This window comes from Vulpes vulpes, chromosome 11 (assembly GCF_048418805.1).
Source record: "Vulpes vulpes isolate BD-2025 chromosome 11, VulVul3, whole genome shotgun sequence".
Taxonomy (NCBI): domain Eukaryota; kingdom Metazoa; phylum Chordata; class Mammalia; order Carnivora; family Canidae; genus Vulpes; species Vulpes vulpes.
Window position 1 is genome coordinate 23,624,369 of NC_132790.1, and position 26,477 is coordinate 23,650,845.

General features: G+C 46.4%; 1 protein-coding gene across 6 annotated transcripts in view; it reads right to left on the reverse strand.

Annotated features, from left to right (window-relative positions):
• Window positions 1-25,136, reverse strand: part of STIM1 (stromal interaction molecule 1) — a 198,085-nt gene extending 172,949 nt beyond the window's left edge. For 4 of the 6 annotated variants that reach the window (XM_026010591.2, XM_072725805.1, XM_026010590.2 and 1 more), the window contains exon 1: window positions 24,369-25,022. In XM_026010591.2, coding sequence (XP_025866376.1) covers window positions 24,369-24,507 — 139 coding nt within the window. In that variant the 5' untranslated portion in view covers window positions 24,508-25,022. Of the gene's footprint in view, window positions 1-24,368 lie in introns of all 6 variants that reach the window. The other 2 variants (XM_026010589.2, XM_026010588.2) reach the window with 2 other exon arrangements.
• Between the last annotated feature and the right edge of the window lie 1,341 nt (window positions 25,137-26,477).

Below are 26,477 nucleotides of genomic sequence, written 5' to 3' on the forward strand. Positions count from 1 at the left end.
ACAGAGAGAGAGGGGCAGAGATACAGGCAGAGGGAGAAGCAGGCTCCATGCAGGGAGCCCAATGTGGGACTTGGTCCCAGGACAACCTGAGCTCACGGCAGACGCTCAACTGCTGAGACACCCAGGGATCCCCCAAAGCCAGATTTTAGACTCTAGTCAGCCTGCTCCCAAAGCTCATGCTACTGCCACATCACGAAACAGTCCAGCACCACACATCCTACCCTATTTCCCAGATGTCTATGAGAGAATGATCTTATCACTCAAAATAAACCAGTGTGGGACACCTAGGTGGCTAGGAGGTTGAGTGCCTGCCTTCAGCTCAGGGTGTGATCCCAGGATGCCTGGATCAAGTCCCACATCGGGCTCCCTGCATGGAGCCTGCTTCTCCCTCTGCCTGTGTCTCTGCCTCTCTCTGTGTCTCTCATGAATAAATAAATAAAATCTTTAAAAAATAAAATAAATAAATAAACAAACCGGTTTAACATTAATCCTGGCAGCCACAGGGTCGGAGCGTCTCTTAGGCAGTAGCAACCCAGAGCACTCATACCTCTGAGAAGTACCTGAGACTGCTCTCTGGGATACTCCATCATTCCCCAGGTCACCAATCAAGCATCCCAAAAACATAAACGTAGATATTCTGCCTTAGATGGCCCTTGAAGGGAAATGCCAGGGAAAAATACTAACACGGAATGCATGGCAAATAAAACACAAAGCCAGAAATCAGTAGACCTGAGACCTAGTCTCATTTCTGTCCCTAAGTAGGTATATAACCTTGAGAAGTTGCCTGCCTTCTTTGCATTTGTTTTCAATACAGAAATAATAATCCCCTACCATCATATCTCACAGGTTTGCTATGGGTATGATGAACAGAAAGACTGATCTTGAACAGGAGAACGCTTTGTAAAGTGCAAAGCACAAACTAACGGTGTGGTCATTATGATAATGACTATCACCAGTTGGCTGGAGAGAAGATTAATGTCCATGAAACAATTAGAAGGTGAAATAGTACATAATTAGGCACCAAATTATATGATACAGACCTGGAAGATTACAGTTTCGAAAGGGGAAACTCTGGGATCAGTCAGAGAAACTGTATAGAAAAGAATACTCAGGACAAAAGGAGGATGACAGCAGAAGCGTGTAGCCAGGGGAAAGAGGGTGAAGTAGGGTAAGGGTAAGGGTGCAAGATCAGATGTTGTGGGTTGGGAAGGCAGGGAGTGCACAGATAGGATCAGGCTAGACTGTAGAAAGAGAGGGTCAGACCAAGGGGCTGGGGCAAAACACAGTTGGCAACAGGGAGCAACAGCAGAGAGCAGAGCTCAATTTCTTTTCTTTCTTTTTTTTTTTTTATTTTTAAAGATTTTATTTATTAATGAGAGACACACGAGAGAGAGGCAGAAACACAGGCAGAGGGATAAGCAGGCTCCATGCAGGGAGCCCAATGTGGGACTTGATCCCGGGTCTCCAGGATCACACCCTGGGCCGAAGGTGGCACTAAACCACTGAGACCCCGGGGCTGCCCCAGAGCTGGATTTCACAGCAAACACTTACTGACGACTAACAATGTAATAGACGCTATCATAGGTTAGTGGGGTAAAGACATGAACCTTGCTCTCATAACTGCATTTGAATCCTAGCTCTTCTGTCTGCAATGACATGAATATCAAGGAACAAGCTTTACAATCACAAGGTTCTGGATTCAAATCCCTGCACTACTACTGCTACATCAGTGACCTTCATGAAGTAATCAAACTCTCTAATTTCCACTTTCCTCATCTGCAGTACAGAAATAACAATCTTTCATCGACCAGTAGTGAGTACTAAATTATATAAAGCACGCTAAAAAAAGAAACTTGGGAGGTGCCTGAGTGGTTCAGTTGGTTAAGCATCTACCTTAGTTTGGGTCATGATCCTGGGGTCCTGGGATGGAGCAGACTCCCTGCTGAGCCTTCCTTCTCCCTCTGCCTCCTCCCCCTCACTTATTCTCTCTCTCTCAAATAAAGAAATATAATCGAAAAGAAAGAAGAAAGAAAGAAAGAAAGAAAGAAGAAAGAAAGAAAGAAAGAAAGAAAGAAAGAAAGAAAGAAAGAAAGAAAGAAAAAAAACTTGGTGCCTCCTCAACATGAAACAGATAGTAACTATTACTATTATCATTCACCAACCATGACCTTGGGAAAGTTGCTTAACTTCTCTGGGCTTCAGTTTCATAATCGGTAAACTTCAGGAGGTTATTGTGAAGATGAAAGGAAACAACTGGTCTAAAGCACCTAGCATGAGGCAACAGCTCAGCAAAGTTCTCTTTTCTTTCCTTATCTCCTCCCTTTCCCTTTTCCCACAGTCCACATTTGAGATCTCCCTGTGACAATGCTCAGCCCCCTAACCAAGGGGGGACACTAAGGACATAGCTAGGGCAGTTGCTGACTCTAGAAGTCAGCAGGCCCATTTAACCCCAAACTAACCTACCTGGCACCTGACCAGTCCCATCTGGGAACATGTTCTTTACCCACTTCTTGCCAAGGGGCTTCAACTCACAAGCAAGAAACTCTTTTTATCCAACGGTCTGACAATTCCTCTCACAAAACTAAACCAGAAGAGAAACCCCTGGAGTCTAAAATAATGACAGAAGACAGGAGAGTGGTATTTCCAAGTGTCCTTCCATGGGAGGAAAGGGAGAGGTGCTCGGCACCCTGACGGAGGAGCAGATAGATCCCCAGAGCCCTGTGCACAGATGACAAGGGCAGGCAAACCTGTGGCAACTTCCGATGGTTCCAGGAATGTCTCAGAACAAGGCCCTCAGCCTGCTGGAGTCACTCAGGCATGAGGAAAAAATGAGGTTTTCACTAGTAAAGGTCAACTCATAAATACCTGATTAACCCAAGCAAACACATTCTGCTCCAAGTGCAGGGAGAATTTACAACTGATCCAGAACAGGAGTCAAGCTGAGTACACATTTTCAAAGCTGTAACTAACAATTATTGGGGGGGTGGGGGGGAAGGGTGATGACTGGCTATAAAAGCCTAATCCAAATCAGGTGAGTCCAGACTCTCCAGTGGAAGCTGCTTTTTCTGGAACAACCTCTGCCCAAACCTGCAGTGCAAAGGTTACCTTGCCTTGAAAGACAAGAGCCGGCCGTCTCACCAAGACTACGGGAAATGCAGAGAAACAAAGTGTATTAATTATAACATCCTTGCTTACTCCCAGGGAATTATTTTGTAACAATACAAATAATTCTAATCTCATACTTTAGGAAGACACAATCAGATGAAACCTGTAAGCCTAGGCTAGGCTTCCCCAAGCCTACCACAGATGTGCTTTTCTCTCTGTGCTTCCACCACACTTTACAAATTGGGAAAGGAAAATGATCTTTCAAACAGCACTCACTAGGACTCCTACAGAAGTTGTGAAACTTTTAAGAGTGTGTGTGTGTGTCTGTTTAAGATTTATTTATTTGGGACACCTAGGTGGCTCAGTGATTGAGCATCTGCCTTTGGCTCAGGTTGTGATCCCGAGGTCCTAGGATCGAGTCCCACATCAGGTTCCCTTCAGAGAGCCTGCTTCTCCCTCTGCCTATGTCTCTGTCTTTTTCTATGTGTCTCTCATGAATAAATAAAAATCTTTTAAAATAAAATAAAATATTTATTTATTTTAGAAAGAGAGAGAGAGGGAGAGGGAGTGCACACAAGCAGGAGGGGCAGAGGGCATGGGAGACAGAAAATTGAGAAAATCCTCAAGTAGACTCTCCACTGAGCACGGAGCCCAGCTCGGGGCTCAATCTGACAACCCTGAGATCATGACCTGAGCGGAAATCAAGAATCAGACACTCAAACGACTGAGCCACCCAAGTGCCCCTAACTTTTAAGTGTTTACAATCCTCCCAGTACCCCTGTATGATAGCTAATTCCAAGTCCCATCTTATAAATGAGGAAATGGGGCTGGAAGGGGCAGAACCCAAACAGGAGCCTCATCTGCCTGATTCCAAAGGCAGGTGCTTTTTTTCACCAGTTATTTATCAAGAGCCTACTATGTGCCAAGCACTAGTCTAGGATGAATATATGGTAGTGTATAAGACAGGCAAAAACCCCTGTGGTTACGGAGCCTTCCTTCCCAAACATGACTGCCTCCACACGTCACACAGCACATGTCTAATAAGCAGATGCGGGTACTTCTCTCTCCACCAGCAGGCAGGACTGAACAAGTACCCACTCACGGACCCAATGCAGTCCTTTCCCTCACCTCACAAGAATTCCTCTCAGAGGCTGCCCAGACAGTGTTCAACTATTCACTCATCAAGTCTGCATCCTTCTTCCCACCTGTGGCATGCCGTACCTTAAACCCAAAGCTTCCCTGTAGTGCTGATAACATGGCTCCACTCACCCCATAGGCATGACACCAGCAGTATGTCAGAGTTTGCAAAACACTTTACATACGTTATCTTCTTTAATCCTCATAAAATTTAACAAAGTAGGTATTGTTCCCATTTAACATGGAAACAGACGCCAGAAAGTTTAGTTACTGGTTTCTTGTGTCCTTCTGTACAGTTGAGTCCTGCATCTGAGCTAAAGCACAGTTCTCCCTGGTCCCGAATATATTCTCCTTCCCTTCTCCTAAGAATATCTCATAATCTGGGATCCCCGGGTGGCGCAGCGGTTTGGCGCCTGCCTTTGACCCAGGGCGTGATCCTGGAGACCCGGGATCGAATCCCACGTCAGGATCCCGATGCATGGAGCCTGCTTCTCCCCCTGCCTATGTCTCTGTCTCTGTCTCTGTCTCTCTCTCTCTGTATGACTATCATAATAAAATAAAATAAAAAGAAAAAAAAAAGATATCTCATAATCTGTTCCCAATGCTAGAGAAACCAAAAGGGTATCATGTCACTATCTAGATCATTCTGTTTGAATAAGCTTTTCAAACTTCCTATAGCATCAAAATAGAACAAATAAACAAAACCACAGTGTTTCATCCTATTGTGGTATTTACTTTGTTAATATTTTGTTACTTTACCCACTTAAAGGGTTTTAACTGTATTTTTTATGTTCTAATTTGTCATTATTCCCAAAAGAACTTTTGATGTGTAACACTAAACATATATGCTATATGTATAGAAAAAGGCCTGAAAACATTTTTATAATTTTTTCAAGTCAGTGAGGGACGCCTGGGTGGCTCAGCAGTTGAGCGTCTGCCTTTAGTTCAGGTGTGATCCCAGAGTCCGGGATCGAGTCCTACATCGGACACCTTGCGGGAAGCCTGTTTCTCCCTCTGCCCATGACTCTGCCTCTCTCTGTGTCTCTCATGAATAAATAAATAAAATCTTTTTTAAAAAATGTTTTTTTTTAAGTCAGTGAGAAAGATAAGTCAATTTATGAAAATCCCTTTACAGACTTGCCTTCTTCAGGAAAGACTTTACCTTCTGAAGTGACACCGTTAAATAAAGGCTGAAGAAAATATAAGCTTCAAACACAGGTTAATAACTCAGTATGTTCTTTGCAAAATAACCCAACCCCACATTTCCATCCCCCACTCCCACCTCCCCACAGTCAACAGGTATATTCCAGCAACCAAGGCCAGGCTAAGGGCTCTGTCACCACCATTCTACTTACTCCAGGTAGCACTGTTCTAATTTTATTAATTACAAGGAAACTACAAGAAAGAAACAAACTCTAAAGCCATATGCCAAAAAAAAAAATGACCTAAAGGAGCAGGGGCCTGCTCCCCAGGAACCCAAAAGGCACTATTGCCCTATTGTCTCTAGTATAACACAGCACACTCTGAGCAAATCAAGAAGACCCAGGCTTGCCTTGATTCAGAGAGCTAGCCAAGACTGACCAACACATTTCCCTTTACCAGTGTGTCATCATGCCTGAAATTCTAACACTATAACTTCCTGCAATTCTTTAACAAACACATCTTGAGTGCCACCACACCTTGCAGGAGTGGTAGTAGTCAAATGAGAAGGGGAGTTGGGGTGGGAGGGATCCATCCATGCCTCATGACTATCAGCCAGATTAGAGAGAGGGGCAGAGGGCTCTGAAAATGCAGGTCACGAAAATAATTCTGGCTGTAGAAATAGAAGATTTTCTGGGAGTAGGATATCAGCTCAGCGTGGAAGGAGAGGAGGATATGAAATCATTTGTGCTACTTTAGGAAGGTATAACAAGAAGCTTTGAATTCTTGTTTAGTTACTTACAGGCTATAATGACAATCAGGCAAATTATTTTCCTTTCAGGTGTATTTCCTCATCTGTAAAATGGACATGATATGCATCTCAAGAGACAGCTGTGTAAAACACTAGCCCCAACCTGGAATATTGTAGGAATAAATAAATATCCTTTCCTTCTCCTTTTTTCTGGTTAGAACAGGAACATACATCAGGGAAGGATGCTCCAAAGCAAGAGAAATTACTTTCCAGCTAACAGAGCAAAGCCCTTTGGGGGTTAAGAGAACAGAGACTCAACCTGAAAGGGCATCTCAGGAGTCTAGAGAGTAGCAAATCCAGGCATATCCAGATCCAGGCCTTAGCCTATATCGCACTCCACTACTTGACATGTGGCACCCCATTCTGGACAAATACCACATCACTGTGCATTTAGTTAGATGACGAAATGGAAACCCACTCCTCAGACCCCCCACAAAGACAGCCCTGTGCCAACTTCTGGTACTACAGGAGGCTAGAGCAGGACCTAGTCCAAGGAAAGGTATTGAGTCTAGCTGCCAACATTTTAATTAGTCCAGCCTTAAAAGTCTATAACCACTGGAGATTAAAAGGAGCCCCCAGGGAAAGCCTCTGCCCTTCACACGGTGCAGCCAATTAGACCTGCTCAAGTGCCCTAATTTTCATCACTGAATTCTTGGGGGAATCGGGCCTCACCAAGCTCTAACTCCTGGCTCAGAGTACAGGCACTTGCTCAGCTCAGGAAGAGCAGCTGGGTGTGGGCTGTAAGGGAGGCAGTATCAAGTATGCCCTGAGGCCCTGACACCCTTCCAGCACCGTAAACTAAGCCTTTCCTCACCAGGATCCATTCCTCCACCCTAGTATCCTACTATGACTCATTTTCCCAGTGGCTATACCCTAGCTGATCCACACCCGAAAAGCTAGCAAAGGCTAGTTTTGATTCTCAGTTCTGGGGTAACCTCACCCCAGTAATGCTTGTATTTTAAAGGGAGATTCTCCAAAATGGAAATAACTTCAAGACTCAAAAGAGTAGAGCTACATGGTAAACCAGCAGGCGAATACGAAAACTGAGGCACGAAGAGGTAAAGTGTCTTATTCAAGTTAATGACAAGATACTACACTCGAAAGTCAAACCTACTTTCCAAAAGCTCAGGCCCTCTCTCTTGCAACTTCTCCTGTTGTCACTGACAGGAAAAAAGCAAGGTTACAAGGAAAAGTGAGAACCCACGAAACACTGGGTAGGAAGGAGAAGGAATGAACCAGGGAATTATATAGAGGGCCAGACAATTCAGAGGAAAACTAATAATAAATTACTCATATTTGAAAAAAAAAAATTACTCATATTTGTATAAGACATAATACTTGTCACATTATTTCATAAGATCTGTACATATCAACCTTGTAAGAGAAGTTCTATTATCCCCAAAATACCTAGTATGGGTAAAACAGAGGCCCCAAAAGGTCAAGAATATCACAACTCACGTTAATTATGTCTACTCAAAATCTAGTGTTTTTTTTTTATTTTTTAAAAATTTTTATTTATTTATTCATGAGAGAGAAGCAGAGACACAAACAGAGGGAGAAGGCTCCCTGCTGGGTGCCCAATGTGGGACTCGATCCCAGGACCCGGGATCAGGACCTGAGCCAAAGGCAGCCACTCAACCACTAAGCCACCCAGGCATACACTGTTCTTTTTTATTAAAGTACCTATTACATAAAGAAAACTGTGAAGACTCAAGGGAACCAAGCTAGAAAAAGGGAAGAAAAAGGAATAATGGTTCAAGGGAAGTTAAGTGAAAATGCTTTAAGACAAAAGCTACAAGGAGCCTGGGTGGCTCAGTGGTTGAACTTTTTAAAAAAAGATTTTATTTATTTATTCATGAGACACACACAGAGAGAGAGGCAGAGACACAGGCAGAGGGAGAAGCAGGCTCCACGCAGGGAGCCAGATGCGGGACTCAGTCCCGGGTCTCCAGGATCACACCCTGGGCTGAAGATGGTGCTAAACCACTGAGCCACCGGGGCTGCCCCAAATAAATAAAATCTTTAAAAAAAAAAAAAGGCAAAAGCAGGAATTCCTGGGTGGCTCAGCGGTTTAACACCTGCCTTTGGCCCAAGGCACGATCCTGTGATCCTGGGGTCTCAGGATCAAGTCCCGCATCGGGCTCCCGGTATGGAGCCTGCTTCTCCCCTCTGCCTGTGTCTCTGCCTCTCTCTCTCTCTCTATGTTTATCATAGATAGATAGATAGATAAATAGATAGATAAATAAATCTTAAAAAAAAAAGACAAAAGTTACAACACAAGAAGCAATTATTTTATTAGTCAGAAAATCTTGCATTCCCCCTCCACTCTCTCAAAGGGTATGTGACTAGACATCAGACAAGAGGGCCAGTTTCAGGCCTGCTTTCGTGACAGGCAGCTGTGTAAACCACAGACCTGACAATAAACAAGCAGCCCACTCTTGCTTCTCAAAAGGACTTGGGAACATGTGTGCTACACTGAAGAGATGACCACAACAGGACTCCAAGACCAGCTTTGACCAGCAACTACACCCTAGTAGTACCTCTGCTCCAAGCCAGGGCTCACCCTGGTCTAGCTCTGCCCCAACACCTTGAGCCTGTAGAAGGTTGGCCAAGAACAGCTGATAGGATAGGATCGCTTAGTGTTCCTTCAGCTACTCCATTTCCCACTAGAAAACTAGAGATGTGTAACTATGGAATACCTGGCATGTCCCCAGACCAGAAAGCCACAAATGCAGATGAGTAGTCCAGAAGAGCCTAAGTGAAAGAAGATCATCCATGAAAAACTGCAGATTTAAGTCAGCTCTTATCTGGCCAAAATACTCACTACATACATTGGCTCCAACTCAAGCCATAATCTTGGAATAATGCCCTGACACGGTGCTTAAGAATTTTACAAAGTATATTATCTTCCATTGCCTTCATAAGGTAGAGATTAATATTCCTCTATTTTTTTTTCAAATTTGGAAACTAAGGCTCAGAGAGAAAAAGGAGCCTGTTCAAGATTTTATAAATAGAAAATGGCAAAGCCTAGAATTGAACCCAGATTTTTCCATCTCCAAAACTGATTTTCCTACAGCGAAGGCCCAGCTTTGTTAGGAAGCTTAATAGCTAAAAAAACAAGGAACCTGGATTCTCAGACTTGGAATCCACCAAGGAGTTACTGAATGACCGTAGGCAAATCATTTCATTTATTTGGCACCAATAAACTCAGCTATAAAATGATGAGATCTGAAATAAGTGTGTAGAGAAGAAAAGTCTTTGGTTCCTGGAGTACTGGTTACTATGTAGCCCCTTGCCCAGCACTTCAAATAAAGTCAACTACCCCTGCATTCATCACCTCCTGGTACTGACCCTCCTTCTGTCTGCCATATATTTTCTATTAATGGCATCACCAGGCTCCTCATTACCCATACTCAAAACATGGGCATAGCAAGATACATCCACAAAGGCAAAAGAAACAAAAGCAAAAATGAACTATTGGGACTTCATCAAGATAAGAAGCTTTTGCACAGCAAAGGATACAGTCAACAAAACTAAAAGGCAACCTACAGAATGGGAGAAGATATTTGCAAATGACATATCAGACAAAGGGCTAGTTTCCAAAATCTATAAAGAACTTATTAAACTCAACACCAAAGAAACAAACAATCCAATCATGAAATGGGCAAAAGACATGAACAGAAATCTCACAGAGGAAGACAAGGACATGGCCAACATGCACATGAGAAAATGCTCTGCATCACTTGCCATCAGGGAAATACAAATCAAAACCACAATGAGATACCACCTCACACCAGTGAGAATGGGGAAAATTAACAAGGCAGGAAACCACAAATGTTGGAGAGGATGCGGAGAAAAGGGAACCCTCTTACACTGTTGGTGGGAATGTGAACTGGTGCAGCCACTCTGGAAAACTGTGTGGAGGTTCCTCAAAGAGTTAAAAATAGACCTGCCCTACGACCCAGCAATTGCACTGTTGGGGATTTACCCCAAAGATTCAGATGCAATGAAACGTCGGGACACCTGCACCCCGATGTTTCTATCAGCAGTGGCCACAATAGCCAAACTGTGGAAGGAGCCTCGGTGTCCATCGAAAGATGAATGGATAAAGAAGATGTGGTTTATGTATACAATGGAATATTACTCAGCAATTAGAAACGACAAATACCCACCATTTGCTTCAACGTGGATGGAACTGGAGGGTATTATGCTGAGTGAAATAAGTCAATCGGAGAAGGACAAACAGTGTATGTTCTCATTCATTTGGGGAATATGAATAATAGTGAAAGGGAATATAAAGGAAGGGAAAAGAAATGTTGGGAAATATCAGGAAGGGAGACAGAACATAAAGACTCCTAACTCGGGGAAACGAACTAGGGGTGGTGGAAGGGGAGGAGGGCGGGTGTTGGAGGGGAATGGGTGACGGGCACTGAGGTGGACACTTGACGGGATGAGCACTGGGTGTTTTTCTGTATGTTGGTAAATTGAACACCAATAAAAATTAATTTAAAAAAAAAAAAAAAAAACCATGGGCATACCTCTCTGACTCTTCTCTTTCCTTCCCTCTTACCCTTAAACTGTAAGTCCTGTTGACTGTGCATCCACAATGCAGGCCCTAATCCCTGCAAAGTCTCCTACCTGGGATCCCTACCTCCAACCTCACCCCCACCATTGCATTGTATACATACTCTGAGAGTAATCTCCCTAACACAAAACTCAGGTCATGTCCCTTCCTTGGTCAAAACCTGCAAGAATGACTTATTGCCAACAAAGTAAAGTCTAAATTCATTAGCCTGGCATTGAGGCCTTCCCTGATCTTTCCCCAATCTTTTCTACCTTATTTTATAACACTCTCCTTCATAGATGCTACTCTCCAGCCAATCTGAATGTCCCCAGAGGCTACTTTTCTCCACCCCATGCCTTCACTCGTACCATTTCCTCTGGCTGGAATGCTTGCCTCAACCTACCTTATATTTCTGCCTGAAGTACCTGAAGAGCCACTAAGCTGCCACCCCTTCCACAGAGCTTCCCTGATCTCATTTTCCAAAAGGACCATCAGCATCACTCATAGAGCACTAAACCTAGATTATCTTTCACAATAAACTATAAAACAGGAGACTCATTGTGAGGATTAAACAAGATTATGTATGTGAAAGTAAATAGCCTGGTCCTAGCAGAGAGTAGGTACTAAACAAATAGGAGCTCTATTATAATAAAGAAAAAAGCCTATGCACATTTTAATTACCCTATTATACACAGTACTTCTACTGGGCAGGAACTATCATATAACATATAACATACACATTAAAAGTTGACTGAAGAAGTAAAGAACACTACAAAGATACAGCCTCTAACCCAAAGCTTATATCCAAAAGAGCTCGATAGGGGCAGCCCAGTGGCTCAGCGGTTTAGTGCCACCTTCAGCCTAAGGCGTGATCCTGGAGACCCGGGATCGAGTCCCAAATCGGGCTCCCTGCATGGACCCTGTTTCTCCCTCCAGCTGTGTCTCTGCCTCTTTCTCTCTCTCTGTCTCTCATGAATAAATAAATAAATAAAATCCTTAAAAAAAAAAACAAAACAAAAGAGCTCGATCATAATGCTAGTTTTGGAAGGTACAAACTGAATACACACCACTCGTAGCTATATATGTCAGTGTAATATTCCCATTCAGGATTTATAAGTGAAATACCCCCTCTCATTCCCTCCCCCACCCCAAATTCCTAATATTGTTTCTCCCAAGCCATTTAAGTGACAGAACAAACTAATGCCACTAACAGTCTGATAAGCTGTACACTTTTTAATTCAAATGCATATCTCTACCTAAATTCATATAGCTGTTTCTTTCTCTCCCCACAAGTTATTAAACTAAAATAGAAACATCCCTGGCCTTTGGGCCAGACAAACCTAAATTCAAATCCTGGCTTAATAACCTTGGGAAAATCACTTAAATTCTCAGAGTTACAGTTTCTCCATCCTCAAAATGAGAAAAATATTCACCATTAAGCATTGTTGTACAGATGTAAAGCACCTAGCCCAGTGCCTACAACATAAGAGGCGCTCAATGAATGGTAGCTAGCACCATCATTCCTTTTTTTTTTTTTACCACCATCATTCTTATCATTGAACTTATTTGAGTTGTCTTAATTACATATTTATCTCTTTAGCAATATGAAGGGTGAGTTCCAGTGAACTTTGCCCTTTTCAGCAAAAGTTACTTGAAACAAGACCTCCATGAATTTGGCTACCTAGCAACACACATGCGTGCACGCACACACATGCACACACACGCACACACACATACTGCTTTCTAACCTGTGTATATATTATACCCGATGGGCACCCATCTCCCCTGGCCACTACATTTTAGATGTTGGCTCTGGGAACTTGGCAAACATGGACACATTTGTTTTAACATACACTGTAGTGATGAGAGTTCTGAGAGCTTCCTGAGAGGCCTGAGATAACCCAGAGAGGCCGAACAGGAGCAGAGCTACTGAATCACCCTGGAGAGAATTAGAAGCATATGAGATCTGGAAGCCTGCCTGCCTGCCAGTGAGATTTCTGGTCATTCCCTAGGCCAGAACTCCACACAAGGCACCCAGGAGCTCCATAGATGTGACCAACAGAAGAAAGGGACAGATCTGTCCTCACTGGGCCATGCTGACAGCAGAGCTGACTCCCTTAAACCTTTGCCTCCTCCACCAAGTCTCCCTAGAGGCCCTTTCCCCACCACCCTGGAGGAAAGCCACTGTGATGTCTGCTCAGGCTGGAGTTCCCTGATGTCTGCTCAGGCTGGAGTTCCCTGAGGCCCAGGAAGTTCCAGAATCAGAGATAACATTTTAAAAGCCAGGGATCTTCACCAGCCTATCCTACCTCCCTGCTGCACAACAAGCCCAGCAGGAAAGAAGGCTCCCTCCTCCATTCCACAAGCCAGGCTAAGAAAAGCAGTTAAAAGTTTATTCTGTTCATTTGGCTGCCTCAAGTTTGACCTGAGGTAAACCCATGTGGACCGTGGAACCAAAGACGGGGACAGCAAGACCCAAGGAAGCCCTGTCCACAGGTCTCACATTGGCCCTCTCAGCACTGCTGCCCTCCTACTGCAGCCACCTACTGCAGCCACCTGCTCAGGTATCCAGCCATCACTGTGGCAAATGAAACCTGCTAGCCACAGTCCAGGGCCAAGACATCCCCTAGTGTAAATAACTGCTGTGGGGCACAGCTTCAGTAGGTCCTCAACAAATAGGGATAAAGTACCAGTCAGCAGAAAAACAATGCTCACAGAACTCCTCAGAAAACCTACCACATGAATGCTACCCCTAATCTCAGAGCACTCTTGTCTAAGCTTTCCCTAGGCTCTGATGTCAATTTACTCGGCACTCTGCCTTCAAGCATCCTCAATCCAAGGGTCAACGCATTGCTATTCATTCATTTATTCAACAAATATCTATTGAGCACATACTCTCTGGCCAGCACTGTGATCAGTACTAAGGATAGGTACTACAGTTGACAAGACAAATGTGGCCCTTGTCTTCGAGAGAGAGGAAAATAGGCAAAACGAAACAAAAGAAAAAGAATTTTTTTAATGAACTTAAAGTCTATACAACACTTTCAAATAAATCAACTCTCTCTTTTAACCCCATCTTTTGAGCAAGAAAACTGTACTTTGGATCCTAGAGTCAGTAAGGACTTAAGCTCGTGCCCAGTGCTCTGCATCCTCCACCAGGCTAGCTCTTGTTCTAAGAGGCACGAGCAGGGTGTGAAGTGCAGAGTACCACAGATAGCAAGCATTACCAGAGTCTGATCAGAAATGAGAGGGAACTCATGGCTAGTGATAATGTGAGGGAACACTCCAGAGAGGACTGAGGTTAGGTAGGGAGAAAGGAGGTGAAGGGAGGGCATTCTGGGAGGAGAGTACAATGACATAAGGAAAGGCAAAAGAGAAGCAGTGTGAGGTGTGTTCTGCAGACCAGGATAAAGAAAAAAAAAAAGTGCAGCTGGGCCAAGATACAGAGAGAGGAACAGCAGAAGATGAAGTAGGCATAGCAGTCTGGAACCAGAAGCCTGGGCGGGGAGGAAAAGTACTCCCCATCGAGAGATTTGAGCCTGCACCATCTTGATCCCAAGCTCCCCAGCAGAAAACAAAAGTACAGTGCTACTGGCTCATTTCAGGTTTCTCACTGCATGGCTGCTTGTGAAATAAATCTCTCCAACAAACACGACAGGGCTACAGCCATCCCTGTACAAGTCCCCTTGCACCAGCAAGTTATACCAACATATACAAGGCTTTGTCAAATTCTCAGTGCCCGAAGAGCTCCCCCTTGGCACTTTCTGAGTGGCCACGAGTAACCCCACAAAACTTTAAATACATTTACCTGGCCTGTGGAGGCCCCGGGTCCATACATAATACAAGAGGCTGACCAAACAACAAGGGGACATGCAGTACAGTGCTTTGACGCTCCTCCTTCAGGGAGTTTTGCTCTGTACATCCTGAGAGACAGGTTTCTCCTTGCTCTGAACTGAAATGCCAAGGAAGTGGTCCAGAATGCAGATAGGTATTAGTCACCATATGCCACAGATACTAATGGGCTCCCTTTCCTGTGCCTTATACGAAAGCTCTCCAGCTATGTGGGTAACTCCTCAGAGGTGGTGCCTGACACTGACTTTATATACTCCCAATTCTGCCCAGCCCAATTTCTGTGAACATATTACACTACTGTGAACTGCTTTCTAGTTCTCCTCTGTATAGGTCTCAGACCCCCTAACAATCCAAACTGGCTGCATTAGGGTAGAGAGACTCCACCACAGAGTGGAAATAGAATGTGAATGAGAATCAGACAAAATTCGATTCTAGCCCTAGCTAAGAGGCTGGGCAAGTTTCATTACTCTCATATATAAAATGGGGAGTTTGAGAGAGATGGTCCTTAAAAGCCCTTCAGCTTTGACATACTAGGATGTTGAGCCCTAGCACCTAACACCAATGATCTAAAAGGTCAGAGTAAGTTTTTCATCTGTCAATGTGTAAGTCTCAATTCAATGCCAGTTACAAGTCTAGCTCTCCGAGGCCAAGTTGGGGCAGTAAAGGCTCCAAGGTCAGTAGATGTATGATGGGCTTCAGAACTGTACCAAACTGATGAGTTGTGAGACAAGGCTAGAACCTAGGATAAAAAACTACTTTAGGATTGGGCCTTAAGGTACAGGAGGAATACAGAGGGAGGGGCCATGCCAATTGTATGTGTCAAAGCAATGAAGTCATGCATGAACCAAGAGGACACAAGACCAAAAGGAATACAAAGAAGACTCCACAAAACCCTAGGAGGCAAGTAAAGGAAGTTAAAGAAAAGCTAAGAGGGCACAGTACTTAGAAGCCATTGTTCCCCATTGTTCCCAAGAGGGCACAGTATCTAGAAGCCATGGCCAGAGAGTGATACCACAGGCATCCTCTAAGATGGGTCCCAGTGATCCTTGCCTTGCTGGTATTCATGCCCTGGTGTAAGCCCTTCACCTTGAGTATAGGCTAGACTTAATGACTTGTTTCTAACAGCAATGTCCAAAGTTGTGGCATATTAATTATGATATTAGACAATAAAGACTGTAGTTTGAATACTCCAGCTTGGATCACTTGTCCTAGAGGAAGCCAACTGCCATGTCATGAGGCAGCCCAATGGAGAGGCCCATGTGGCAAGGGACCAAAGCCTGCTAACAACCACATAAATTAACTCTTCCCCCAAACAAGCCTTCAGCCCCAGCCCAATAGCTTGATGCAACTTCATGATAGACTTTGAGCCAGAGGCACCCAGCTAAGCAACACCCAGATTTCTAACCCACAGAAATTGTGAGATAATAAATGTTTACTATTTTAAGCCTCTAAGTGTAGGGATAATTTGTTATGCACCATACAGGTGGGGAAGAAGCCCATCTGGTCAGCCATTTCAAGCCTGCAGGTGGGTCTAGGGAAGTGGTTATAAAGGTTATAAAGTAAAAGGAAGGGGCTATGGGCTGGAAATAAGGTCAAATACTAGCACCAAGATTTTATCAATTGCTTTCCCACAGCCTACAATAAGCCTTGAATAAAAGTCTAGTTCAGCCATATCCAGAGTCTACACACATTTGACAGGTATATCTCAAGTTGAACAACAGAACTGTAGCAGGTTATGAGAAGCAAGTACTTTCAGAGAGGTGTCACCATAGTAGACACTCGGATTCTGACAGGGTTTTCAGGCCTACAAAAGGTAAGATTGAGAGAGGACCCAACCATCCCTAATTGTGCAGTACTTGAGAGTTTATAAAGCCCTCTCACTATATGTCATCTCATTTGATCCTCACTACAAATCTATCCATTAAGGCTATTGATTCCCTTTCTACAAATAAAAAAACTAAGGCTGAAAGAGATGGGGTGACTTACCCTCCACTAGATTCACAACTAGCAAGGAAGGAGCTGGAATTCTGAAGTCCCCCTAAATCCAGATATTTACTTCTAATGGCTGTGGCCAACTCAGACCCTTCTGCAAAGGCAAGCCAATCATCTCACTCTACTTGGACACTTCTATCCAGCCCCATCCACTCATTTCCCAACCCTCTCCTCCCTGCTTCACATGGGTCCTTGGTGGAACTGCACAATTTCCCAGCTACTCTTAACTGCATTCTCTTGGTAAGGACTGCAATGCAATGGTAAGGATTTCTTTAAAATCCTACACGAGGGATCCCTGGGTGGCGCAGCGGTTTGGCGCCTGCCTTTGGCCCAGGGCGCGATCCTGGAGACCCGGGATCGAATCCCACGTCAGGCTCCCGGTGCATGGAGCCTGCTTCTCCCTCTGCCTGTGTCTCTGCCTCTCTCTCTCTCTGACTATCATAAATAAACAAAAATTAAAATCCTACACGAAGTTCTTCCAAGTGAAGTGAAGCTCCTGGACCCAAACAGATCTAGATGATTTTTTTTTTTTTAACAGAGACAAAGAATGAGAAACTGTAAAACACTGAACTTTCTAAATAAGTGAAGCTTATTTCTTCAACATTACCTAAACTTTCCAAGGAAAATTCTTCAGCTTCTAACCAAGTGCTTAGTGAACTACAGGAGAATCAGAACCAGAAAATAAATCCCTTTCAGTTTAGTTCTACAAACTTTATTATATACAAAGTATACTACATGCCAAGCTTTGTGCTAGGAGCTTGCTGTCCTAGACAAGTACACATACAAAAAATTCCAAAAACACAGCATGGTTCCTAAGATAACAGACTCTATCATACTCTGGAGCCCCACTTTGTGATATACGACTATTCAAACACCCTGTTAACACAGCTATTGCCAGACAATTGAGGCTAAAGGCTCTGAGTGCCAGATCTATGAGGAAAACATCAACAAGTAATATGTTCTGATAAAAACAGCAAAAGCAGACCAGCCCAGGTGGCTCAGCAGTTTAGCACCGCCTTCAGCCCAGGCCATGATCCTGGAGACCCGAGTCCCATGTCAGGCTTCCCTGCATGGAGCCTGCTTCTCCCTCTGCCTGTGTCTCTGCCTCTCCCTCTCTCTCTCTCTCTCTCTCTCTCTCATGAATAAACAAAATCTTTATTTAAAAAAAAAAAAAAAACAGGGCAGCCCGGGTGGCTCAGTGGTTTGGCGCTGCTTTCAGCCCAGGGTGTAATCCTGGAGACCCGGGACTGAGTCCCACATCGGGCTCCATGCATTGGGGCCTGCTTGTGTCTCTGCCATTCTCTCTCTCTCTCTCTCTCTCTCAAGAATAAATAAATAAAATCTTTAAAAATAAAAATAAATAAAAATAAAAACAGCAAAGGCTTGGAACATAAATCCCAGAGGGATAGTTCTGATCCTGTTACTTTTTAGCTATGGGACCAAGAACACACATTTCTCAGCTACAAATCTGTCACTTTTTTAAGAAGGCCATAATAATCAAAACAGTCTCACCTAATTTCAAAGTTGAGAATAAAATAAAATAGATTGGGGGCACCTTGGTGGCTCAGTGGTTGAGCACCTGCTCAGGTCATGACCCCAGGGTTCAGTCCCGCATCAGGCTCCCTGGAGGGAGCCTGCTTCTCCCTTTGCCTATGTCTCTGCCTCTCTCTCTCTCTGTCTCTCATGAATAAATAAATAAGACTTTTTAAAAATAAAAAAATTAATAAAAAAAATCAAATAGATCGAAAAGAATAAACAGTTCTGGGCATAGATGAAGATACCAAGTGCCCTGGGTGAGCAACACCTCCAAAGGTTGAGGAAAAGCCCAGAACACATACCAAGACACATGAGATGGTTTGAAAGGAAGAGAGAAAATATGATCCATTCAAATAGGCCCTGATTCTACCTTTTCTAACAACTTTAACAGAAGTTTTAGGCTGGGCACAATAAAAACAGAGATAAAGTACAACCCCTCTTCCCATCTTCTAAAGAGCTTACACTTGGGAGAGAGCAAACATATATACAATGTATTGTTATGTGTGTTACACTAGAAATTTATACAAAGTGTCCACGGGTAATAAAGAAAGCTCTGTATTTTTATTTTATTTTTATTTATTTATTTATTTTTAAAGACTTTACCTATTTATTCATGAGAGACAGAGAGATAGAGAAGCAGAGTCACAGGCAGAGGGAAAAGCAGGCTCTATGCAGGGAGCCCAACGTGGGACTCGATCCAGGGTCTCCAGGATCACGCTCTGGGCCGAAGGCAGGTGCTAAACCTCTGAGCCATCCAGGGATCCCCTGTATTTTTATTATTTTATGTCTTAAACTGTGTCCTGGACACATGGAATTCAATATATTATTCTTTAAATTTTGTTTGATATCTTAAATATTGTATTTTTTTTATCAGATGTAAAAAAGAGAGAAAGAAAGAGAGAGAGAGAGAAAGAAAGAAAAGCGAGCAAGCAAGCTCTGTTGGAAGCCCAGACTTCTCTCCCTAGAAGTCTGACAGCCAGAGCTGCTGTTTCCTAGAGAATCATTTCCCACAAAGGGAAATGTACCACAGCATGCCCATGAAGTCATTAAGCAACGTATCTCAAAGTTACTCAGCAGGAAACGAGGGGCCCCTTAGTGCTCAAACACAAGTCTTATGGAGCCCTAGGAAACCATTTCCCTCAACAAGACCTCATCTCTTCCTCGCCAGAGAGCAGGTATTCTTAACATGAAGGCCCCACATTCCTATGGGGCCCACGGAGAGAATTCAGAGGGGCCTGTGAATTTGGATGGGAAAGAAATTACATCTTTATTTCCAAAACTCTTTTACTGAAAGTTCACATTTCCTTCAATTATACCTCATGGGCAACCAACCACAGTATTAGTAGCAGTATCTATGACTTTGTCACCAAAAGAAATGACAATTTCACATCACATTATACTGTTGCAGATATCTCAAAATATTATTTACATTCACCATTATTTCAAAATCATGGTAGTTCTTCAACCTGCCCCCTAGATCACATGACTGCAATCTTCCTGTCTACAGGCTCTCATGCGAGGTAGCCGGCCAAGTGTGAAGCAACTCTGCCCAGTTACTGTTAAGCCACCAAACAGTGAGACTCCACGTACTGGAGTTGGTGACAGAGGCATCTACAACACCCCGCTTCAGCCAGCCCTCCCCAAGTCAGACCATCACTCCTACCTGGTTCCCTTCCGCTGCTACCCAGCCCCTCCTTCCAGGAAGCCCTCTTCAGCCACCTCAGCTCAGCCCAACCTACACACAGCTCTCTCCATCCTTAGCCTACACTGTCTACACTGCCTGGTTCTTTTTTTTTTTTTTTTTTTTTTTACACTGCCTGGTTCTATGCTTCATTAAGCCTGTGCATTATGCTATATTTAATATTCTCTAAATATATATCCCCACCCCTACCCCCTGACTTAAGACTTTTTCGGTAGCCCTGAGTCTCTTCCATGGTGCAAAGCAAGTACTAGGCACTCTTTATGGACTTGTGGATGGAATAACCAAATAAGTCAGGGTCCTTGACTTGATTGTCTTCATCTAGTTCCACCAATAACCCACTGTGGAACTTCTATTTGATGCTTCTCTGGATGTCAGTTTCCTCATTTACAAAAATAAGTGGGTTGAACAAACTGATGTTTCCACCTCTTAACTTCTGAATTAGGCAACCACTTTTTATCTCCCAAGATCTGAGAAAAAATTATGGGGGAAACCGAAATGCCTCCCCCAGCTCTCCCAGGCAGTGTTAGTCACTTGCTCCTCTGGGCTTCCCACAGCCTTTCGTGTGTATATACAATATCTCTATCAGCATTTATCACAAAGTTGTAAGAGAGTGTATAAACCAAGGGCTGAGCTAGAGGCAGGGAGAAGAGTATGGCTGCCCGGGTTCAAATTCTAACTCTATTCCCTACTCACCATATAACCTTGGGCAAGCTACTTAACCTCTCCAATGATTCCATTTCCCCAAATATAAAACTGGGCTAATACTAAGCACACCGGATGACTGTAAGACTTAAATGAAATAAAATGTTTGGAATAGTGCCTGCCACACACTAAGCACTCACAAATGTTAGTTGCTATTACTGCTGCTGTTATTAATGTCTTACTAAGCACTGAGTTGCTCCTTCAGCTGGATCTCTGTCTTCCTCCCATTCTCCAAACAGCCCTCTGTTTATGCTTTCTTCCACAGCACCATCACACAATAATGTATTTATTTATGTATTTATTTCGGATCTCCCCACTAGACTGTAAACTCCTTGAGGGCAGAGAACATGTATGTTTGGTTCATCCTTAAATTCCCACAACCAAACATACTGTGTGTGGCACAGAGCAAACACTCAAATATTTGTTGAATAAACAGCACATGAGCTGGCATTGTTTGAGGTTTGCTGAATAAATTAACCTAGCTAAGAGGTGATTGTCAAAGCTGAGGTGTGGGTGGAGATGATATCCTCGCTACTCCAGGACTAGTGTGACCCTCTCTCAGCCCCAATATTAGCCTTGGCCAAGTCCCACCCACCTGCCTTTGGCCCCAGTCCAGTTCTGGGAGCTACCCTCAGCTAAAATTAGCATAGCTACCAAGATGGCCAGGCCATTTATAGCCTTGGAGGCAGCAGCAACTAGCTGGGTGGGCAGGCAGGGCTCTGGCCTCCCACTCCCATCAGGGGCTGATTGAGAAGCCAGCCTGCAGTGCACAAACTGCCTAGATGCCTGTCCTCCAGGGCCCTGTTCTGGGTATAGTGAGTCACCCCCATGGTTCCTGATCAGAGCCCTTAGCCTTCAGTATCTCCAACACTGTCAATCACAACCTGACTCACCTGGGATCCCCCACAAACATTCAGCAGAAAACCTTTTGAGTTTCTGGAAGCAATGAGCCCAGAGCATATGGGAGGTTCGAAAGCATCAGTTCCAGGCCAGCTTGCAGTCCCCAGGGTAGCACTCTCAGACACTGATCTTTACTGAGAAAGTGACTTAGCAGAGCTGGGTGTGCAGGCATCAAAGAGCCAGAGGTGACAGGAATGGCCTCTCCACTGTCCACTGAGGCCTCTTAGCAAAGCACCTGCCTTCACTGCAGGAACAGGACTTTAAGATGGACATATACATCTTAAGGAGAGGAAAAAATAATAATAATAATTCTCTGGCCCCTGCAGAAGACTCTCCAGGGGAGAAAAAGTGAGCTCTTTCCTTGGATCTCATCAGCTACAGTTATCAGCGCCTGCCTAAAAAAACTCATCAGGAAGAAAGTAACATTCTCTTGGTCCTGCCTAGCACTCCTTTAATAGGGCAGGGCCTGAAAAGATGGGAGAAATCTAAGTAAGACCTCGTTATAGGACAGCACACAGGAGCCAGTTTCTTCACCTATAAAAAAGGGAATCCTGGGACACTTGGGTGGCTCAGCAGTTGAGTGGCTGCCTGCAGCTCAGGGCGTGATCCCAGAATTCTGGGGTGGAGTCCCACATCAGGCTCCCCACGGGGAGGGGAGCCTGCTTCTCCCTCTGCCTAGGTCTCTGCCTCTCTCTGTGTCCCTCATGAATAAATAAAGAAAATCTTTTTTTAAAAGGGGGGGGGGGATCCTATGAGCCTTTTGTAGGAAAAATAGCTGTGTAATTGTAAGATATAAACTGTAAAGAACATATAAGTTGACCAAGTATGCCAATTCTGATTAGAGAAAGGGCAAGTAAAACTCCTGTGTTCTAAGAATACAGATGGACTGGAAGGACTACCAGAGTTCCTGGCTGCATAGAAAGCTTCTCCCCAAATCCTTTAGCAGAGCCCAGTCCATGAGCCACCTCTTTGCAAAAAAATGAGTCCCTCTCTGAGTCAAAGTCCCAGACAGGCCCAAGGAAACAACCTAGAACAACAGTGCTGGGGCCTCCAGGTTCCTGCAAACTATAATCATGCCCAGCACCTATGGTCTCTCTCTGAGACTTCCCTCTCTGGGGTTCAGTATTATTATGACAACAGAAATTAATTTCTGAACCAAGAGGAATAAAAAACCAAACAAGAGGACTAAGTGATATAATCACCATGGCCAGCCCTATGAGATATGTTGTGGGGAAGGCTGTCCCCACAAGCTCAAGTCATGCGGTGGTTCTAAGGGATGTTGGAATATCTCTTACCTTAGGCTCCCGCATGTGGATGCGGGGACACACACACACACACACACACACACACATATCTTGGGGTGAAAAAAGGACCTTTTATTAGTTATAAACAGGAATGTCATTAAGGCAGCAGAGATGCTACTGGAGTCTACTTCACTGTTAGATCTGCATCTGCCTACTAGTCTTTCCCTTCACAGCCCAATGAAACCCAAGCTTTGAGCTACATTTCAAGGGCCAAGGAAATATCATATGGAGAAACAAGATTACTATCCAAGAAGAACCTATCTTCAAAATAACAGCCTAGGTACTACACTTGTACAAAGGGCAACCCTACTTAGAACTCAGCCCTCAGGTACCTAGAATCACACCGGGGCCAATCAAGTTAAAAGCGGGGGTTTTCCGAGAACAGTCAACCATCAAAGCCAGCATGTGGATCCATCCATGAAACTTCCCAGCCTTGGGAAGTTATATTTTAACTTATAGGGGAATATAAGTTCCCTTTTCCTCCTTGTATCAATGGGTATCCACTGAGCAGTCCCCTCAGAAAGAACTCAGCTATAAACTCTCCCTAACCTACAGCCCAATGCTTTGAATAGATCACAGTGACAGGGTGGTAGAAATGGGGAAAGAAAACTGAATTCCTTCTAAGCCTTCTGTAAAACAACTGAACTTTTTTTTTTTAATTTTTTTATTTACTTATGATAGGCACAAAGTGAGAGAGAGAGAGAGAGGCAGAGACACAGGCAGAGGGAGAAGCAGGCTCCATGCACCCGGAGCCCGACGTGGGATTCGATCCCGGGTCTCTAGGATCGCGCCTTGGGCCAAAGGCAGGCGCCAAACCGCTGCGCCACCCAGGGATCCCAAAACAACTGAACTTTAAAAGTACTTTTTTCTTTTGCATTCTGCAACAGAACTCCAGAGCTCCTGATATCTCACAAGGCTCCAGGAGTGCATAAGGAAAAACAGGACAGATCAAAAAATATCATAGAATTCTACCCTCATCAGTCAGAAGAAATGGAATAAATCAACAAGTGGTCCCAGAAATTACACCATCCCCATGATTTGAAAAAAGCCATTTAACTCCCTGGTGATAGATAGTATTCGATCTAAAGAACTGCCTCGATATTTCAAATGGGATAGCTAAAAGACAGCAGATTACCTAAGGGAAGGGACGGACTAAGTTTCCCACGCTTGTTGGAACAGAAAGGCACACCTCAACACCAAGCTATAGGGCAAGAGTTGGCCCTGCCCTGACTTTCCCTGCCCAACCCAAGTGGCCTCAACCTCCCCTGTGCTGCCAAGTGCTGAAACCCGCCAAAGAGCAATAGACTTATCATCTTCCTAGGCCATTCCTCCAGACAGGTAGTCCTGAGAAGGGGTCCCCACTCGCTGATCTGAAAGGCCAAGGTGCCCCCAAACGCCAACCCCTTCTCACTGCTAGCAAAAGACATCCTGGGGAGAGAGGAGGAAAGTTGTTCGAGAGGGCCAGAGACATCAGCCATGACTCCTGAACAGAAAGGACTCCGTGGACTCCGGAGGGCAGGCAGCGCCCTGTGCGGGTCCTCCATCGACCGCACACGTAGTGCCCACGCAGGCACCGAGGTTCCGAGGTCGACTCTCCCAGCCCAGCCCGTGGCAAGGCCTTACCCGCTGCAGTGGACTCCTCAGAAGTAGCCCCTGAGCCAGCTCCCGTCGCCTTCTCGCTGTGGCTGTGGCTGAAGCTCTGGCCGTGATGCAGGAGGAGCCCCCAGAGGAGCCACAGGGCAACGCGGGCGCACACATCCATGACTCCAGGTCTCAGTCACCATGCGCCTGATGTGGACACCTCGGGATCCCAGGGCAAACCCGGGAGCCCAGAAGTGCAGCCGACAGTCCTGGAACCCCAGGCAAGATGCCCCCGAGGCGCCGCAGCTGTCCAGCCACCCGCCGGCCTGCCTCCTCCGACAGCCAAAGGTCAAGCGCTCCAAGTTCGGGCGCGGGAGGAGGGCGGGAGCCTCCGGCCCAACGGCGGGTCCGCGGGAGCTGCGGCGGCCTGAGCGCCGAGTCTGCTCCCGCCGCTTCCGGAGAGTTTGGACAGGGTGGCCGCGGGGCCGCTGTCAGCTCCGCAGCGGGCCACCCCTCTGCGGGAGGAGGCGGGCGGGCGGGGTCTCCCGCGGGTACCGGAGTGGGGGAGGGAGGGCAGAGAAGGGAAGAGGGGGGCACCTGGCCTCGCCCCGCCGAGGAGCCGCCAGCAGCACAGCTCGGGGAGCGCGTGCGACTCGCAGGTCCCCGCGGGCGCGGGCGCGGGCGCGGGCGCGGGCGGCTCCGGGATCCCAGGCCTCCGGGCCGAGGTCAGCGCCCCCGCCCGGTCCCGTGCCCAGGCGCTCGGCGGTGCCGGGGTTCGGCAGGCGGACGCGCACTGGCCAGGCCCGGGACAGCGGCTCCCGGCAGGCGGGCGGGCGGGCGGCGCGGGGCGGCGCGGGGCGGGCCCGGGGCGGGCGGGGGCGTGCTCTCCTGCAGGCCCGCCCCGCGCCGCCCGGCCCCCGGCGAAGCCCGGCCCGCCCCAGCGCCCGGCTACTCCCGGAATAGCCTGTCGGAGGCAGCCGCCGCACGCCGCCAGCCCCCGCTGGGCCCTCCCCGGCCCTGGCCCGCACCAGCGTCTGACCCGACCCCGCTCCGCGCCAAGGGCCGGGGCTCGGCCTCCCCTCCGCCGCGGGAGGCTCTCCCGCTCTCCCCGCCCGCCAGTGGGCGGGCGCACCCCGACGCGCAGTTGCTCAGGTAACCCAGGCCTGCGGCGACGGCGGCAGTAACTGCCCGCCCGGATCTCCGGGCCTCGGCGCTGCTCCACTCGCCTCAGCTCTAGAGCCGGCGTGGGCACGGGCCCCCGGCACAACGGCCGCACCCCGGGCTGCGGGAGGCCGCCGCCGCCGGGCCGGGCCGGGCTGGGCCGGGGGCACGCTCCCAGCCCCCCGCTCCCGGCCGGCCCTCAGGCTCCGCCCTCCCGCCGCGCCGCGCAGCCAATCAGCTTCCTCCTCGCTGCAGTTTCGGAACCTGCGCGCTTAGTCACCCGTGCGCAGCGGCCCCTGGCGGGCACATCTGGGTGCTGCAGACGGGACTCGCGCTCCTGGGAGGCCCTGCCCCTTTGCAGAGGGGTTGGGGAGTGAAGCTAGGATCCGCCCCGAGGCAACCCTTTAGGGACTGCTAGTGTTTAGGGAGGAAATGATGCCAGAAAACAAAATGAAACGTCCAAAACACTATAGTTAAAATTGCCCTACACACCACTGAAGTCGGCTAAAGGACTCCATCTGCCTTCCTGACCCCCCCCCCACCCCGCCTCCTTCAAGGGAAGTCGGATGCCCTCCCTTTAACTGTCACAGCTCATTTTCCTACCTGCCCCTCAAATCCCCTCCCCTTTGAGGTTTTTGTGGGTAGGGCCTTGGCAGGTTCCTCTCGGCCTCTCTCCCAGCTCTCACTGTCGCTTGGAGGAGGTGTTAGCGACTTAGAATGAGTGCCCCAATGAAGAGAGAGCCGCGCCTAGGCCTCCTTCAACAGAGCCTGCATTTCCTGTTCTCTCCCTAGAGTATGCTGTCAGCAGATCTTTACTAAAACCTGCTCTGTGCCCTACCCTGTCCTTGGCATGGGAGGTAGGGGAAGGAATTAGGCCCAGTCTCTCCTCTGGCTGACAGTGCTAAGCCAGCTAGCTAGCTACCTGTTCTGAGAGAGCCCTCTGAAGACCAGCAACAGGGATTTGCCCAACAGCTGCCTGGCTTAAGGGTT